Raw genomic sequence first — 19,402 nt, 5'->3', positions numbered from 1 at the left:
CGCCCCGGCATCATCCGACGTGAATGCCTACACGCGGTCCGAGCCGATCCAGCATCTGCACGCACCTGTCGCACATGGGCAGGAAGAGATTACACTGACCGTCAACCAAATGCACTGTCATTCATGAGTTTCCGCACTGGACTCAGTTACATACTACAGGTCAGCAGTTGCAGTTGTTGAGAAGCTATCACGAATGATTTGGATGATGATTTTTTTGTGTTGGCTGCTGCTAGACAAGAACAACTAGGAAAAGGACTTGGGTTCATCATTTTAATGAGGACGGATCTGCAGGGGAATTTTTTGCAACTTGTCAGTCACTGTGAAATTTTCCAGTAAAGTTCAAAGAACTTCAATGTTTATAGAAACGTTTGACTATATACTTGAAGGCATAAGAGATGATATAATGGCCATTCCAACTTCAGGGAATGTATAACTTGCTATCACAGTCAGGTAAATCAACGTTAAAAACAGCTGATAGCTTTTGTCATTTTGAGTGGCATAACTAGTCAAATAATATTAGAATATTATAAACAAATTTTGGCATCAGTTACAATAAAATATATTTATTAACATAAGCATATATTTATTAACATTTTTCAAAGTAATATTAGGTAATATTAGCAAATAAGCAACTGTTAACAAGTATTTATCTTTGATCTGAAAATCACAATGAAACAATTGTTTGGTTTAAGACTTACAAATATCAACGTTGAATGTGATGAGGAAAATTGTGGAAAATAAACGTCTAATGTATACATTAAAACATATTAACAGTACGTTAGGGACAGCCCGTTAAAGTGAACTGCCATCAGGTTTTTGGGCAGGAGGACACATTTGAACTACGCTCACAAAGAAAGACAAATCTTGGGCATAATTAAATGCAGTTGGTGATGGGTAAGGTGATGGTTGCAACGATGGTAAAGGACATCCAGTGTGTGTCTGTATAAAACTTGACGATCTCTCATCATATTTGAAGTTGTGAGCTTCTAAGGCTTTGGTGATGTCCCTCCAAGATTTTTGTACGCAGTCTCATTTTCTCCAGTTGATCCAGTTGCTTGACTGATGGCAATAAACTCAGGAAGAAGGAGTAGTCGTCATCATCCTGATATTTATGTTTTCGAGAAACGTGTTGCTCAAATATGTCAATCTTTCTTTTCTCAATGTCCAGTGCCTGTGAATCATAATCATAATTTTTTTAGATGACGTTTTGGTCTGCTTCTGTCTGCTTTCACAGAAGAAGACATAGAAGCAGACACCTCTTGTTCTTCTGAAGAGAGACACATTTCACCGTCATTTGTACTTTTCACACTTGCTGTGGTGGGACTTCGATCACATGGAGAATGCTCATTCTCTTTCTCTGTGGCAGGCAAGTTTCCTGAGCTGGGACCAGAGGTTATAATGTCTTTCAAAAACAGTATGATTTTTAAATAGGGCCATTTATCGGATGCAGTAGCTTCCTGACCGCTCTTGGAGCCAAGTTGTGTTTTCCATTTTATTTTTTTATTTTATTTTTTTCCCCTAAAAGTGTCTCCTAAGTTCTGCCATGCTGTCCGAGCCTGTTGACCTGAAAAAGGAAACATAAATCTCACAAAATCAGAACAGAAGGCGTACTCCGTTCTTGGAACAAATGTTTCAGATATTTAGCAACAGAGATATCTTTTTGGTCCTCGTGTCTAACATTTTGACTGAGTAATTATACAGTAGACAAGTATGTGTTGGCTGTTGTGGATGAGATATTGAGGAATTTCTGTGGGTGACATCTACTCGTTCTTGATCCGAAAATTTTTTAAGAAATAGCGATAGGATTCCACAAGCAGTGGAATTTTGTTCATGCAGTTGGATGCATTGCTGGCAGGCATATCCAAATTAAATGTCCAAAACAAAGTGGAACTACATTTTTTAAATACAAAAAGTTTATGTCAATAGTTTTACAAGATATGTTTACAATAGAAGGAAACATTCCATGAAGGAAAAATATATTTAAAAACAAAGATGATGTGACTTACCAAATGAAAGTGCTGGCAGGTCGACAGACACACAAACAAACACAAACATACACACAAAATCCAAGCTTTCGCAACCAACGGTTGCCTCGTCAGGAAAGAGGGAAGGAGAAGGAAAGACAAAAGGATATGGGTTTTAAGGGAGAGGGTAAGGAGTCATTCCAATCCCGGGAGCGGAAAGACTTACCTTAGGGGGAAAAAAGGACAGGTATACACTCGCACACACACACATATCCATCCACACATACACAGACACAAGCAGACACTTCTGCTTGTGTCTGTGTATGTGTGGATGGATATGTGTGTGTGTGCGAGTGTATACCTGTCCTTTTTTCCCCCTAAGGTAAGTCTTTCCGCTCCCGGGATTGGAATGACTCCTTACCCTCTCCCTTAAAACCCATATCCTTTTGTCTTTCCTTCTCCTTCCCTCTTTCCTGACGAGGCAACCGTTGGTTGCGAAAGCTTGGATTTTGTGTGTATGTTTGTGTTTGTTTGTGTGTCTGTCGACCTGCCAGCACTTTCATTTGGTAAGTCACATCATCTTTGTTTTTAAATATGTTTTACAAGATATGGCGGACTACCATTGTCTATTCATTTTTATAGATATGGGAGGTTATGGAAAACAGAGTGATGGAGGAACTTCTACTTCGTCTGCATTCTTGGAGAACTGTCATGCTACGCTACCGCAACCTTTACTTGTCAAAGGAATTACTACAGATATGCCGTTTGTGTTGCTTGGACATGATGCATATCCTTTGAAAACTTATCTAATGAAATCTTATTCCAAATGACATCTCTCACATGAAGAAAAAGTTTTCAGTTACAGGCTATCGAGGGCTAGAAGATGTGTGGAGTGTGATTTTGGTATCATGACTTTCAAGTGGCGTTCACTGGGAAAATATATTGAAACAGAACCTGGCAAAGCGGAGAAGATAGTGAAATATATATGCTTACTGCATAACATAATTATTGACCTTGAAGGTGGTGACTTCTTCAACAATGCAAATTTAGAGTAAGTGCATCACCACGTCAAGCAAGTGATTCATCAAGAACGTTCAATAGACTGTCACAACAGGCTCAAATTATCAGAAACAAATTCAAGTCATACTTCAGTGGGATTGGCGCTGTTCCACAGCAAAACAAATACATCGAATAATGTTTTAGCAATTAAAAACTTATTTCTTTTTAACAGTTTGATAAAACGATATCTGTTAAAACTGATATAATTGAAATTGGTACTGTTTTGTCATAACATCAGTGATTTGAAAGCAAGCATTAAAACTGTTGTTGTTGTGGTCTTCAGTCCTGAGACTGGTTTGATGCAGCTCTCCATGCTACTCTATCCTGTGCAAGCTTCATCATCTCCCAGTACCTACTGCAACCTACATCCTTCTGAATCTGCTTAGTGTATTCATCTCTTGGTCTCCCCCTACGATTTTTACCCTCGACGCTGCCCTCCAATACTAAATTGGTGATCCCTTGATGCCTCAGAACATGTCCTACCAACCGATCCCTTCTTCTGGTCAAATTGTGCCACAAACTTCTCTTCTCCCCAATCCTATTCAATACTTCCTCATTAGTTATGTGATCTACCCATCTAATTTTCAGCATTCTTCTGTAGCACCACATTTCGAAAGCTTCTATTCTCTTCTTGTCCAAACTATTTACCGTCCATGTTTCACTTCCATACATGGCTACACTCCATACAAATACTTTCAGAAATGACTTCCTGACACTTAAATCAATACTCGATGTTAACAAATTTCTCTTCTTCAGAAACGCTTTCCTTGCCATTGCCAGTCTACATTTTGTATCCTCTCTACTTCGACCATTATCAGTTATTTTGCTCCCCAAATAGCAAAACTCCTTTACTACTTTAAGTGTCTCATTTCCTAATCTAATACCCTCAACATCACCCGACTTAATTCGACTACATTCCATTATCCTCGTTTTGCTTTTGTTGATGTTCATCTTATATCCTCCCTTCAAGACACCATCCATTCTGTTCAACTGCTCTTTCAAGTCCTTTGCTGTGTCTAACAGAATTACAATGTCATCGGCGAACCTCAAAGTTTTTATATCTTCTCCATGGATTTTAATACCTACTACGAATTTTTCTTTTGTTTCCTTTACTGCTTGCTCAATGTATAGATTGAATAACATCGGGGAGAGGCTACAACCCTCTCTTACTCCCTTCCCAACCACTGCTTCCCTTTCATGTCCCTCGACTCTTATAACTGCCATCTGGTTTCTGTACAAATTGTAAATAGCCTTTCGCTCCCTGTATTTTACCCCTGCCGCCTTTAGAATTTGAGAGTATTCCAGTCAACATTGTCAAAAGCTTTCTCTAGGTCTACAAATGCTAAAAATGTAGGTTTGCCTTTCCTTAATCTTTCTTCTAAGATAAGTCGTAAGGTCAGTATTGCCTCACGTGTTCCAGTATTTCTACGGAATCCAAACTGATCTTCCCCGAGGTCAGCTTCTACTAGTTTTTCCATTCGTCTGTAAAGAATTCGTGTTAGTATTTTGCAGCTGTGGCTTATTAAACTGATTGTTCGGTAATTTTCACATCTGTCAACACCTGCTTTCTTTGGGATTGGAATTATTATATTCTTCTTGAAGTCTGAGGGTATTTCGCATGTTTCATACATCTTGCTCACCGGATGGTAGAGTTTTGTCAGGACTGGCTCTCCCAAGGCCGTCAGTAGTTCCAATGGAATGTTGTCTACTCCGGGGGTCTTGTTTCGACTCAGGTCTTTCAGTGCTCTGTCAAACTCTTCACGCAGTATCGTATCTCCCATTTCATCTTCATCTACATCCTCTTCCATTTCCATAATATTGTCCTCAAGTACATCGCCCTTGTATAGACCCTCTATATACTTCTTCCACCTTTCTGCTTTCCCTTCTTTGCTTAGAACTGGGATTCCATCTGAGCCCTTGATATTCATACAAGTGGTTCTCTTCTCTCCAAAGATCTCTCTAATTTTCCTGTAGGCAGTATCTATCCTACCCCTAGTGAGATAAACCTCTGCATCCTTACATTTGTCCTCTAGCCACCCCTCCTTAGCCATTTTGCACTTCCTGTTGATCTCAGTTTTGAGACGTTTGTATTCCTTTTTGCCTGATTCATTTACTGCATTTTTATATTTTCTCCTTTCATCAATTAAATTCAATATTTCTTCTGTTACCCAAGGATTTCTACTAGCCCTCGTCTTTTTACCTACTTGATCCTCTGCTGCCTTCACTACTTCATCCCTCAAAGCTACCCATTCTTCCTCTACTGTATTTCTTTCCCCCGTTCCTGTCAATTGTGCCCTTATGCTCTCCCTGAAACTCTGTACAACCTCTGGTTCTTTCAGTTTATCCAGAACCCACCTCCTTGAATTCCCACCTTTTTGCAGTTTCTTCAGTTTTTATCTACAGTCCATAACCAGTAGATTGTGGTCAGAGTCCACATCTGCCCCTGGAAATGTCTTACAATTTAAAACCTGGTTCCTAAATCTCTGTCTTACCATTATATAATCTATCTGATACCTTTTAGTATCTCCAGGGTTCTTCCATGTATACAACCTTCTATCATGATTCTTAAGCCAAGTGTTAGCTATGATTAAGTTGTGCTCTGTGCAAATTTCTACCAGGCGGCTTCCTCTTTCATTTCTTAGCCCCAATCTATATTCACCTACTATGTTTCCTTCTCTCCCTTTTCCTACACTCGAATTCCAGTCACCCACGACTATTAAATTTTCATCTCCCTTAACTATCTGAATAATTTCTTTTATTTCATCATACATTTCTTCAATTTCATCATCATCTGCAGAGCTAGTTGGCATATAAACTTGTACTACTGTAGTAGGTGTGGGCTTCGTATCTATCTTGGCCACAATAATGCATTCACTATGCTGTTTGTAGTAGCTTACCCGCATTCCTATTTTCCTATTCATTATTAAACCTACTCCTGCATTACCCCTATTTGACTTTGTGTGTATAACCCTGTAGTCACCTGACCAGAAGTCTTGTTCCTCCCGCCACCGAACTTCACTAATTCCCACTATATCCAACTTTAACCTATCCATTTCCCTTTTTAAATTTTCTAACCTACCTGCCCAATTAAGGGATCTGACATTCCATGCTCCAATCCGTAGAACGCCAGTTTTCTTTCTCCTGATAACGACATCCTCTTGAGTAGTCCCCGCCTGGAGATCCGAATGGGGGCTATTTTACCTCCGGAATATTTTACCCAAGAGGACGCCATCATCATTTAATCGTACAGTAAAGCTGCATGCCCTCGGGAAAAATTACGGCCGTAGTTTCCCCTTGCTTTCAGCCGTTCGCAGTACCAGCACAGCAAGGCCATTTTGGTTATTGTTAGAAGGCCAGATCAGTCAATCATCCAGACTGTTGCCCTTGCAACTGCTGAAAAGGCTGCTGCCCCTCTTCAGGAACCACATGTTTGTCTGGCCTCTCAACAGATACCCCTCCGTTGTGGTTGTACCTACGGTACGGCTACCTGTATCGCTGAGGCACACAAGCCTCCCCACCAACGGCAAGGTCCATGGTTCATGGGGGGGGGGGGGGGGGGCATTAAAACTATTGCAACATAATTTTGATATTTACCTTTTACTGATAGTTGCTCCCCAATAGATTCCCACCGCTCTCGCTTAATATCCCATTTATGGTAGTCTTTAATCCGCTGGTCCCACAAGTAAGGCTCATTCCTCACGAGCTGAATTAGAAATTACTTGTCGATCAGTTTGCTCATGGTGCACCGCTGGACTGGAAACAAACATGTTTGGTTGGCCAATCCGGCAGTCCTGCGCCGGACGATGTCGTACTGCACCTCTCTCTCCAATGTAGGCACGTGCATTAGCCACCTAACGCCGGCGTCGGACTGGATTGGAACAGACGACTTCCAGATGCAATGTAGGAGCAGCCTAAGGCACCTTACCTCTTAGTAAGGAACTCAGCCAGGAATCAAAGCCTGGACTTCACAACTGACACAAGGTTTATATGTAATGAACTGACGTGGATTATGACATACATACTTCAGAAACTCAAATTCATATCACAGATGAAGCAGGATTTTTGGTTGTGTGTCTCTTGGTCTGCAAGTAACTGCGTACAGGAGTGAAACAACGACTGTAAGCTCATCTATCTGAGGCAGCTGCCACTGGACCTCTTGAACTTTGCCGATCTCTGCCTTGCTTGGAATTTGAGGCCTTCAACATACGACATTTGGGGCTGTTTGCTTATAGATGATACATGACTGCATCACTTTTTACCTCTGATTCACAATCAGTTCATGTGAAATCAGTGATTTCTCAAAGTGTATGTCCTCTGAATGAACTGACGAAAGCAGCCTGCACTGTGCTACTCTACCTAAGTTACAAGACCTACAACTAATTTTTGTACTTGGATGATTTGCTTCTTTTTTCTAGCAACCTTTCATTAGTTGGTCACTACACTATTCTGTTTATAACAAGTTGCTCAGAGTTTCCCTGGAGTCAAAAGTGGCTAATTTCTAGGTTTTAATTCCGAAACAAAAACATACTACTACTCATCAATAGACAATCTGCAGTGACACACAAACAGGCAGCAAGAAATGTTCATAACAAGCCTTCATACAGATATATTTCTTGAAGTTTTAGAGACATCCAGCAAACTCTTACCCAGGGATGTGGTGATTTCAATTGTAACTCACCAGCCATGTGCGTAGCACACCCAAAATGTCTGTCTCTGTGGAATATTCTCTGTTCAGGATAAAACTTTGATATCCCCCCCCCCCCCACCCTTTCTCTCTTTCTTCCATCCATAGTGCCATCACAAAGCAGTATTTCACTCTTGTTTTGTGCCCACATTCGTAGTATTTGTCAGCAATGCTATACTGCATCTGTAAGTTTCAAAACCCAGTGCACAATGAAATTTCATGAGTTATGTCTTTCCTGTTTCTTCTGTAAGGACTAAAAAGGTAGAGGGGATAGTAACAGCTCACCTAAAGGAATATAACATTGGGACTTAAAAGATCAAAGTTTGTTACGCCTATGGAGATATTGCAATAGGGTTACCTTATTTCCAATGAGTAGAATTTGACGCAAAGGGCTAATTTGCTTAAACATGCCAAAAGTCATTCAAAAAAGTAAAAAATTTCACATATGTACCACTGTACATATTTTTTCAAAATATTTGACAGTGGTCGTCTTTAAGATATTCATGTAAGAAATGTGGCTAAAACATGGCAGTGCGTCTCTTTACTCATGGTTCAAAATTCTTTTCATAGGGGATAATAATTTCTTCTTCTTAGTGAGTTCAGTGTCCTTCCTAACATGTTTATGAATGAATGAATGCTGTAGCAGACACTATATGGCACTGATATTTACAGCATATCTGTGCACAAGTGATATCTGTTAATTCCTGCTCCAAAGTTTTGTTGTCATAGTGGGCAGAGGAAGACAATAGTGGATCGTAGGTTATTGGGAATATATTATTTGATGAGATAAATAACATTAAAGTTTTTGTACGAATTATGTGCATTGTCATGGTCATTGTTGACAGAAAGAAGTCTTTTGGAAGGATAGCAAGCAAAGGGTGCTTAATCTGCAGGAGGCTGCAATATGTGTTTTTTTTTATGTTTTGAGTATGCAGAAATAGTTTCTTTTATTGAAATGACATGCATATTCATTTGGAATGGTTAAAGGGAGTTGCCAGGCAGGTAGGTTTTGCTGCTTACCTGTGATCTTGACAAAGACTATAAGAAATCTGTGCAGCTGGTAGGATGGAGGGAAAGCCTTTCGCTGAAATTGTGGCCCCAGGGATGCTCCAGCTTAAGAACCCACACATGTGATGATGTTTGATCTCTGTTGACCTATACACAATATTGTCCATGTCTTTTAACCCTTTCTCATATTACACTAGATTTAAGGCAACCTTTCAAAGGTACTTTATGCATTTAATGTAGATGGGTGGAGGGTAGAGTTTGAGTCCCTGGGAGCCCCAAATACAACTGTCCCTGCACTTGACACAATTCCCTGCCCCTTTTCCTTGTTATTATTTTATCAGTATTTTAGTTATGTGTCTCCTTTTTTAATCCAATTTCATGAAAGTGACATCTTACAGGCATTAACTAAAGAATTATCACATCAAACAGACTGCGTAGTTAAGAGGAGGAGGAGAAGGAGGAGGAGGAGATTGGTGTTTAACGTCCCGTCGACCATGAGGTCATTAGAGATGGAACACGAGCTCGGATTAGGGAAGGAAATCGGCTGTGGCGTTTTTCAGGAACCATCCTGGCATTTGCCTGAAGTGATTTAGGGAAATCACAGAAAACCTACATCAGGATGGCCGGACACGGGTTTGAACCATCGTCCTCCCCGAATGTGAGTCCAGTGTGTTAACCACTGCACCACCTCAGTTGGTTGCATAGTTAATTGCATAGTTAAAAGAATTGAAGGAAAACAGTGGTTAAGAAGGAAGTGAGACAAAGTTGTAGCCTATCCCACATGTATTTAAACTGTACATTAACCAAGCATTGAGAAATCTGGAAAAGGAATTAAAGTTCAAGCAGAAGAAATGCAAGTCGTCAAGAAATAAAAATCATTAAGAAATAAAAACTTTGAATTTTGCCAGTGACATTGTAATTCTGTCAGAAGCATCGGAATACTGGGAAGATAGCAGTGGATACCTACCAAAGTAAAACAGAAAGGGTAGTGAAATGTAGTTGAATGAAATCAGGTGATGATAAGCGAATTCGATTAGGAAATGATACACTAAAAGTAGTGGATGAGTTTTGCTGATTGAGCAGCAAAATAGCTGACATTGTCCAAAGTAGAGGGATTATAAAGTGCAGGTTGGCAATAGCAATAAAAGAAATTTTGTGAAAAGAAATTTGTTAGCATACAATTTGAATTTTAGTTTTAGGAAATCTTTTTTGAAGGGATTTATTTGGACTATAACTTTGCTCAGCTCTGCTGTATGGTATGTAGCAATCTATCCATTTCATAAAATTGCCATTATTCCGTCCTTGATTTTCCATTATTTCTTTCTTGTCATTTCTGAATATGTCTCAGGTGAAAGAAAGTCTATTATTGTTCTGCGAACAAGCTATTCTTAATTGTGAATCAAAGTTAACTTCTGTCATATCTATTACAGTTTTTTTTGACAGTCCCTACATATGAGGCCAGGTATAATCAGTTTACCTGATGTCCTGGTCTATTATAGGTAAGATGTTAGTTTATTCTTTTTAAGAAATTCAACTGTCTCAAGTTTGGTTGTGAAATGACATGTAGCGTTTACTGAACCTAGAAATCAAAATGTGAGTAGGATTCCAATAGCATATTGTACTAACTATTTCAATGTTTTTGTTGAGCAGCTCATCCATTTTCAGTGAAAAGGCCACATTACAGTGAAGCTCTAGTGACTTCCATGAAATCCTAGCATTGAGTCAGTTTAATTTACTGATGGTGTATCTTAGAGCCACGTTACCCACTAATGCAATTATTTGTCTGTAATATGTAGAATCTATCCAATCTTTATGTTCAGCCAGGATAGTTAAAGCAGAACTACCTGTAGGTTTGGATCATCAGCATATATCTAAATGCAACCACATCAAAGGAACCACAACCTCTGTTATCACTGAGAATCTTCTGATTGTAACAACACAGCTATATGAAAGTTGGTCTCAGCACCAGTGTCAGGTTTCGGTAAAACTAAGATCATAATATTCCATCACAGGTTCCCACAAATCTGTGATCAACTCATGATTCTGATTCAGTCAGATGAGTCGGAATACTAATACAGATCCCAGGAACCATTACCAGGGATATAGGTGCCAGTTCCCTCATAGACCCCAGCCTGATCCTCAGACTGTGGTATTGGTTTTGGCCAGACTAGACAAGTGAAGGACAGCCTTGGAATGAAGCCCAACAAAATCACTGCATCAGTGTCAGTAGCATCTTCTCATAGAACTGTGCACAAATTCAAATAGAAACCTTGTAAAGCAATGGCATTTGACAATAGGAACCTGAACTTTTCTATCGCATAGTGCAAATGTTCTCAGTGTGTAACAATAAAGATAATTTTGCTGATTACCTGCCGCAGCACTGTTTGTTGTAGTCATATGCTTTGATGAAATATGCATCACATCTATTAACTAAGCCTATTACTCAGAAATGTGATGATTAGACAGATTTATTGTCATTGCACAGATTAACAATACATGCGATGTTTACAAGTTGGCTCTGAAGATAGAATTGCTCTTTGCAATGGTTGCCAGTATTCAGAAGTAGTGCTAACTAAATCTTATTTCCTAATAATGGAGGGACATTTTGAACATGTTTCACACACTATCATATCACTGTGATACACTGTACTCAACCTCCATCATATGCAAAATTTGTGTCTGCAACTGAACACACACTCCCAATTTACACCAAAATTAGTATTGTATCCATTGCCCTCAGCATGCGGAATTATTTCTATTTAGAGGGCTATGGATGCTAGAAGGTAAGCTGTCACTGAAACCAATGAAGCTATCTTTCATCTCAACCTCGTTGTGGATCACTCGGACCCAGCTTTCCACCCTACCCCACCCCACCCCACCCCCTATGACCTAATTTGCAAGTTCTTCAGAAAGCTTAGGAAGGTCTTTTTCTGCAAAAATTGTATATTATTATTGTAAACCAAGTGATTTATCACAAAAAACACTTATAACTAGAGAGTTGAGTTTAGTGTTTACAAAGTTCCACAGTTTTTTGGGTTCTGTGGTACAAACCTAACATCTGTGTAATCTCAACATATGTTAATGGTAGTTTATGCTGAGCTCTCATCCTTACATCCTCAAACCTATTTGCACATTATTTATGGAGAGGTTTCACAAGCTTTGCATCCCTTTGCTTGTACCTTTTCTCTCTATCTGCTGTCTCTTTGCCCCTTCTTTTTTCTGTATCTGTCTATTCCTATTTCCTTTTACGTTTATGTAGTCTTTAATTTGTGAGTTTATTTGTATATTATACGAGGGCTATCCACAAAGTACATTACATTTTGGAGTTAAAAATAAATAAAGTATTGGAAATTTTTTTTATTATATACAGATGAAAGCCACACTTAAATACTACTTTTCTACATAGTTGCCATTTAAATTAAGGCACTTATCATAGCAATGGACGAGCTTCGAAATTCCTTTGTCGTAATATTTGGCCGCCTGTGCCTTCAACCATGTGGTTACCTCTTCTTGAAGCTGTGCATCGTCATCAAAACGCTGCATAGCCAACCTCTTCTTCATTGCTGGGAATAAGTGGAAGTCGCACGGTGCCAGGTCGGGACTGTACGGCGGATGAGGAAACAAATCCCACTTAAAAGATTCGAGAACTTCACGAGTGTCATTTGCCGTGTGGGCCCGGGCGTTGTCATGAATCAGCAAGATCTTTGAGCCCAACTTTCCCCTGCGCTTGTTTTGTATTGCTCTTCTGAGGTTGTGCAGAGTTTGGCAATACCTTTGAGAGTTTATTGTAGTGCCTCTTTCCAGGAAATCCACAAAAATCACACCTTTTCTGTCCCAGAAGACAGTCATTACATGGTTGAAGGCACAGGCGGCCGAATTTTAATACAAAGGAATTTCCAGGCTCGTCTATCGCTACGATAAGTGCCTTAAATGGCAACTATGTAGAAAAGTAGTATTTAAGTATGGCTTTCATCTATATATAATAAAAAAAATTTCCAATACTTTATTTATTTTTAATTCCAAAACGTAATGTACTTTGTGGATAGCCCTCGTTATTACCTGTGTTGTGTGAATTTCTAATGTGCCTGGAATTTGAACCTCAGTTACTTCATTTCAATAGTGTTTTACATGGCAATGTCTTTCATGGTGCTATTGGTGTGGTAAATGGAAACTAATTTTTATTTGTTAATGGGCATATTAAATCAAATTGAGGTGAAAAAGAAATTTGTGTCATACCATGAGTAAAAAATGGGGTCGGTTGAAAGGACATGTGCTGAGACATCAAAGGGTAGTCGATATGGTAATGGACAGAAGTGTGAGGAGTAAATATTGTAGGAGGAGATCTAGGCATGCAAGCAGTAAGCAGATTCAGATGAATGTAGGTTGCAGTAGTTATTCAGAGATGTTGAGATGTGCACAGAATAGACCAGCATGGAGAGCTGCTTCAAACGAGACTTAAGACTGAATATTTCCTTCTCCGTGGATGGAAGCAGGATTGACTGGGGAAGATTGGAAAAAGATGGCAGGCTGATCCTAGTATGGGATTCATCTGTTGTGAGATAGAGAGGAGGCTAAGAGAAAAGAGAGAGTGTCAGAGAAAGAGTAGGGGATCAAACATAGTACTTTTGCACATACTTTGCCAGCTTCAGTTCAGAGATGATAGAGGGTCTGAGTGAAGTCAAGATGTATTAAAAATAAAGAGAAAGTGAAAGTGGAATGAATAATGCAATTAAGACGTAGTAGAAAAAGGAGGAACGAGATGGGGGGGGGGGGGGCATTAAAAAAGAGAAAAGAGGAAAAAAATGAAAATAAGTAATTTAATAAGTAATGAAATTCTAACACCCAAGAAAGAGAATTTGTTAACAGAGACTAATATCCCCTCCCCTCTCCCTCCCCCCTCCCCCTCTCTCCTCTCCACCCATCGCACCCCACCCCATCGCATCCCACCCCACCACATCCCCAATCTCTGGTCCCTCTCCTGGATACAAGCACTGGCCAGTCATTCTGTCTCCTTCTCGTAGGGAAATTCTCTTTATGAGGTGGAATGCCATTCTAGAAGATAAATCAATGCAATATATTACAACTTTGTTTGAGACTAGAACTGAGTCTGAATGTTTTCGTTTTGTAGCAGGTGTTGCGCTAAATGAACTGTCACATTATTCTTTATAGATCAAGTCAAAAACATCAATCTAATTATCTCCAAGTGTAGATTATGTGTTGGAATAATACCAAATGTATATGAAAAAGCATGGCATTTGTGCTTCACATATGGTACCACTCCATCAGCTTACTGTATAATTTTATCATGTTCTCTGTGAGATGCACGAGTATTTTACAGATGAAAAGAAGTCTGATGTTAATACTGTAAGATAAGGGAACGATATTTCAGATATTAATTCTTTGTGTGTCACTAACAACGATCTTGTCAAGATGTGTTACTGGAAAGTGTTAGGGATAAAGTGAACCTTATTAGAAAATTAGTTCATTTGTATTTAATGATAATTATTATTGTGATTTGTTTTCTCTATGTTCCCAGAATTGTAGCTTTCTTTCAACCAGTGGCTACTCCTCCTCCAAGTAAGAAGATAAAACTTAATAATGCAGGAGAAGCACAGTCTGTCTACTATTGTCATTTATGTGGATTTGAATATATTATGAAGTTCAATTTACAAAAACATTTAGAACGCCAACATTCAGAGGCAGAGAGGAATAGTGTGCCTGAGTAAGTAGTTAAACCAATAATTGAAAGAATAAGTATTACTAACTTTAGTCGGTTAAAACGAATGTGGCATTTTCTGTTTTGTTTCAGAGATTTAATAAAATGCACCACGTGTGATGCATTATTTTATTGCAAGAAAGCATATGACAATCACAATATGTATCATAAACCAGGTGATCTCTATGTGACTAGTGAAGAACAGAGGTAAGAACAACAGGGATGGAATAGGTAACACATTTAGCCCCATTGGATGGCAAATAATTAGTGCAGTGTCATGTATGATTGAATCTAGTTCTTTATAAAATGCATCAACGTAGTGTTATCTCAGGAAACTGGCACAAGATCCTGAGATAAATGTGAGTAGTACCTTTTCGACAAGCGCCATAATTTTCTGGTATGCGTAAGTGGAAGATCTAAATTGTAAATAGGTGCCATCAGTGTGCCCCAAAATGCTTAGCTGAATCCATGTTGGTTGAATGTAGTGACTACTATGTAGTTTTAAGTTCTTCTACCAATTTCTGACTTTCCTTACTCCACAAAGGACACATTATCGTGGACAGAAGTGTGAAAGTTCTTTTCGAACTGGCTTTTGCAATGATACTCAGTAATCGAAATAAAATGAGTCTCAGTGAACCCATTATATTCCAGAAGTAACCCTCTCCCAACACCACCACCACCACCACGGCCACCACCACCACTCAAAACCAGCACGGTGTCTTGTTGATAAACAAGCAAGAGTTTCTCGGCCGGCTGCGGTGGCCGAGCTTCTAGGCACTTCAGTCCGTAACCACAAGGCTGCTACGGTCGCAGATTCGAATGCTGCCTTGGGCTTGGGTGTGTGTAATGTCCTTAGGTTAGTTAGGTTTAAGTAGTTGTGCTTAGAGCCATTTGAACCTAGAATTTCTCAGGCCCCATTTCCTTGTGTGGTATATCATATGCTGTGATCAAACCTTTGTTTCAAAGGATTGGTACTGCCAAAGTCACTTTTGCATTTTTATGTATGTCAGGCACTGAACATATCTCTGCTGCATGTGATACATATTGGTAGCTGTTGCATTTTTATTTAATGTTAACCGTTCTGGTTGTTCCATTTATTTGGATAATTGTTGCCAGGAATCACTGTTAATACTTGCAAGGTTTGAACATTTTCAGTGACTGATAAAAACATTTTTCCCTGTTCCCTTATCTTCCAGTCTCTCTCTCTCTCTCTCTCTCTCTCTCTCTCTCTCTCTCTCTCTCACACACACACACACACACACACACACACACACAAAACCACCACCACAACAACTGATTGTAGTATAGTTACTAGACCCAGATTAGGTTGAAAGGTGATAATGTTGTTGAGAGTTGGTGAAGCCCATGAATTTGAATACAGAGTAAAGGTTGTGGCCGTGTGCAGTGATCTGTATTGTATGTTTGTGCCTTATGCAATCCAACAAATATTTTGTTGCATATTATGTACATTATAAAATTTGGATTATGCAAAACAGTAGTTATTTCTTTTTATTCACCCAGACATGTTTCAGCACCTATGTGTCATCTTCTGTTGGTCAGATTTATTTCTGTACAGTGTAGTACAAATTTTATAGTTGTTTATGTATTGTAGGCATAAAAGTAAAGTGTGCTTTTTGTTTGGTTTGTCTCAATTGCTTTCCTGAAAATTAAGTTGCTAGTGACAATGCATTTTTACAGATTGGTTTTTGCACCCTTTTTTTCGTTTTCACAGCTTGCCATTAGCAAAGTAGTCATGAAGAAAATTCATTCATTTTTTAAATATTTTTTCATAGGTAGTGGTTACATATGTTACTGTACTTTCATTTTCTACATCTACACATATATTCTCTGCAAACTACTGTATGATGCATGGTGGAGTCATTTTCTTTGCTGTTGTAATCACAAGTAGAGTGAGGGAAAAACTACTGTCTGTATACCTCTGAACAAATCCTAATCTCTGTAATCTTATCTTCCTGATAATGTACTTTGGTGGCTGAAGAATCGTTCTGCAGTCAGTGTCAAATGGCAGTTCTCTAAATTTTCTCAGTAGTGCTTCTCGAAAAGAATGTTGTCTTCCCTCCAGTCATTCCTGTCTCAGTTACCACAGCATCTCAGTAATACTTGCTTATTGTTCAGACCTACTGGTAACAAATGTAGCAGCGCACCTCTGAATTGCTTCAATGTCTTTATTTAATATGACTTGGTACGGAATCCAAACAATCGAACAATACTCAACAATGGCTTGCATTAGTGTCCTATACGCGGTTTGCTTTATATTGAAGTACCATCAGGAAAAAGCTGCAGACTGCTACATACTTTACCCACCAAATCATTTCTGTATGTAGAAAAATAACAGGGATCCTATCATAGTTCCCTGGGCACTCCTGATGATATCCTTATCTCTGATGAACACTCACTGTCAAGAACAACGTTTTGGGTTCTATTAGTTAAGAAGTACTTGAGCGACTAACATAGGGAACCTAAAAGCATATGGAATGCTCATTTTCTGCCCTGTTTTGTATCATATATTGCACATCAACTACAAAAAATGCAAGGGTCCACTCTGTAACTTTTACCTTTCTATGGACATCCTTAACCAAAAACACTTCAAGAGAAGAGCACAAACTAGCCATAAATGGTAACAGATCAGTTAAATATATTAATTATTGCCGTCTTCGTCATTTCAGCCAGCTAGGGATGACACCAATTCAACTGCTTCTTTTTCCGAGCTTTAATTGCCACCTATTGTTCCTTCATTCATTTCTGGTGATGATCTTTTATCTCTTGGGTCCGTGCCTTCCCAGTCTTCAGCTCCAGCTTTCCCCAGAACCCTCTATGTGTTTTTAGATGCTTCTTAAGTGGATTATGTCCATGGGTAGCTTTAGCAGAAATTTCCAGTTCTCAAAGATCTATTTCAACTTCTGGAAATCATGTCCATTTGGTTTTCTTATATTGAAATTGGTTTAGTGTCCTTTAAGGTTTCCTTCCAAGTCTCATTCATGTCATGTGGCTATGAAAGGCAATTCTCCTTTTCTGAGATGTCATGTAATCTTCTCCATGTACAGCTTGTGATTCTGTTGCCTTCAGTAGTTGTTTTCGTTGATGGGATCCAGAATTTTTTTCAATATTTTTCTTTGGCCTTGTTCATTGTAGGAGTCCCTGTTGCACATAGAGCCTCCAGTCAAATAACAATGCTCTGTGCTCATCCTTTCAATATTGCAGCCTGGTTGTATCTAGTAGTTAGTATTTGGTGCTGCTCATGATATTCCTTGTATGCTTTATAGTATTATCGCTATTATTAATGCCTGATTAATAATATCAAATTTCATAACATACTACAAGTTCCTTTTAAATGACACATTTTGGAAAACAGGTTACAGACTGTGAGTCGTGTGGATCAGGACTTTGATATTCGACGGGTTCAGTCAACTGCGGAAAAATTCATCCCTACTTACAGGAGGCCTAAGTCATCTCAGATGCCAAAGAAGGTAAATATCAGGCATTCAATTAACTTAACTTTCAGTGTTAGCTATGACTTTATGAGCAAATGCTCACTTGTTTATTAGTTTAGTGTACGAAGATTATTATGGTAGCTCATTTTTTTAAAACAGGTTCAATGTTATCTTGGAAATATTGTGAACATATTCTGAAAGAAACTATTTGTAAGTTATTCAAAAAGCACGCTAAGTTTCACTTTATATCGGAAGTGGCCATTGACTGCCTCCTGTTACGAAGATTTAGATGAAACTTTGAAATTCAGGTGCATGCATTATGTTGAACTAAATGATACTGCATGAATTTTTTTTAGTGTTTTAAATCATCTCATTAGATGTTGTTATATCCTATTTTTCCACTCATTACTCAATTTCCTGATTTCTGTAATTTTTATTGCGTGTAGTCAGATACAAAATAACCCTTAGAAAGTTTAACATTTTTAGCAACATGGAAAATGTATGGATATTAATTTATCTTTCTTTCTGCCTGGTGTTCTAAGTTTACAGATGTGCATGAATGCCCTTACAAAGCCTTGCAAGGTATAGCTTTGTAGAACAAAACAAAATTAATCCCTGTTTTGAAGTTTGCGGTGGTACGGTGCTCTTGCTGAAAATCCATTCTGTTTGCATCCATTCATGTAGTTATGTGTGTCATATAATGTCATGTGGAATGCGCATTGTTAGTTTACTACTAATAATGTTTCAGTAGCACACACTCAAAAGGTGCAGCTATACTTACTTTCATTTATACTTGTTTTCAACAATTTTTTTTCCAAAAATTCTTTACAGGAGATCAAAAATTTTATAACTCCTGAATAACAAAATAGCTTACTTTCAGTGGTACATTTAAGGGTGACTACAATTTATGGCTTTGTTTTCACTGACTAAAAAGACAGTCTTTACTTAAACCATTCTCCCTCTGATACTACGAGGAGAGATTTGGTCCTCAATAGTGATGATGATGGTGAAGAATTGTTTTCACCTTACAACAAATATATCAAAGTTTAAGTCTGTGTAATGATATTAATTGTGTAAGCAACCTATTTCGATAAAAATAACCTTTGCATTCATACATCTGTAGATTTTTCTTAGATCCGTATGTAGAAATACAGCATCATGTGCTCACACATGTTCCAGCATAAAATTCTTAACACAGGCACAATGAAGAACACTATATGTAATAACCAATAGAGATTTCTGCAAATGCTTCTTTAAAATAGTGATAGAGAGAGTGAGAGAACAGGCATTTGAAGCTGACTGCCACATGATTCTACTGTTGCCAACATGCATTGTGCATAAGGACCACGAAGATAAGGTACAAGAAATTAGGGCTCGTATGGAGGCATATAGATGGTTGTTATTCCCTTGCTCTACTTGTGAGTGGAACAGGAATGGAAATGACTAGTAGTTGTACTGGGTGCCATGCACTGTACGGCGGCTAGCAGAATATCTAAGTAGATGTAGATGCAGATACAGA

At 38.7% G+C, this 19,402-nt stretch overlaps 1 protein-coding gene across 1 annotated transcript in view; it reads left to right on the top strand.

Moving 5' to 3' along the window:
* Nucleotides 1–19,402, top strand: part of LOC126169992 (PR domain zinc finger protein 5-like) — a 64,847-nt gene that overhangs the window by 19,706 nt on the left and 25,739 nt on the right. The window contains exons 3-5 of the mRNA XM_049920688.1: nt 14,252–14,437; nt 14,525–14,638; nt 17,805–17,919. Of these exons, the coding sequence (XP_049776645.1) occupies nt 14,252–14,437; nt 14,525–14,638; nt 17,805–17,919 (415 nt within the window). The remainder of the gene's footprint in view (nt 1–14,251; nt 14,438–14,524; nt 14,639–17,804; nt 17,920–19,402) is intronic.

The sequence above is a fragment of the Schistocerca cancellata genome, chromosome 1 (genome assembly GCF_023864275.1).
Source record: "Schistocerca cancellata isolate TAMUIC-IGC-003103 chromosome 1, iqSchCanc2.1, whole genome shotgun sequence".
In the NCBI taxonomy this organism is placed as follows: Eukaryota; Metazoa; Arthropoda; class Insecta; order Orthoptera; family Acrididae; genus Schistocerca; species Schistocerca cancellata.
The sequence above is the reverse complement of the archived record's forward strand: the minus strand, read 5'-3'. Positions and strand labels throughout refer to the sequence as shown.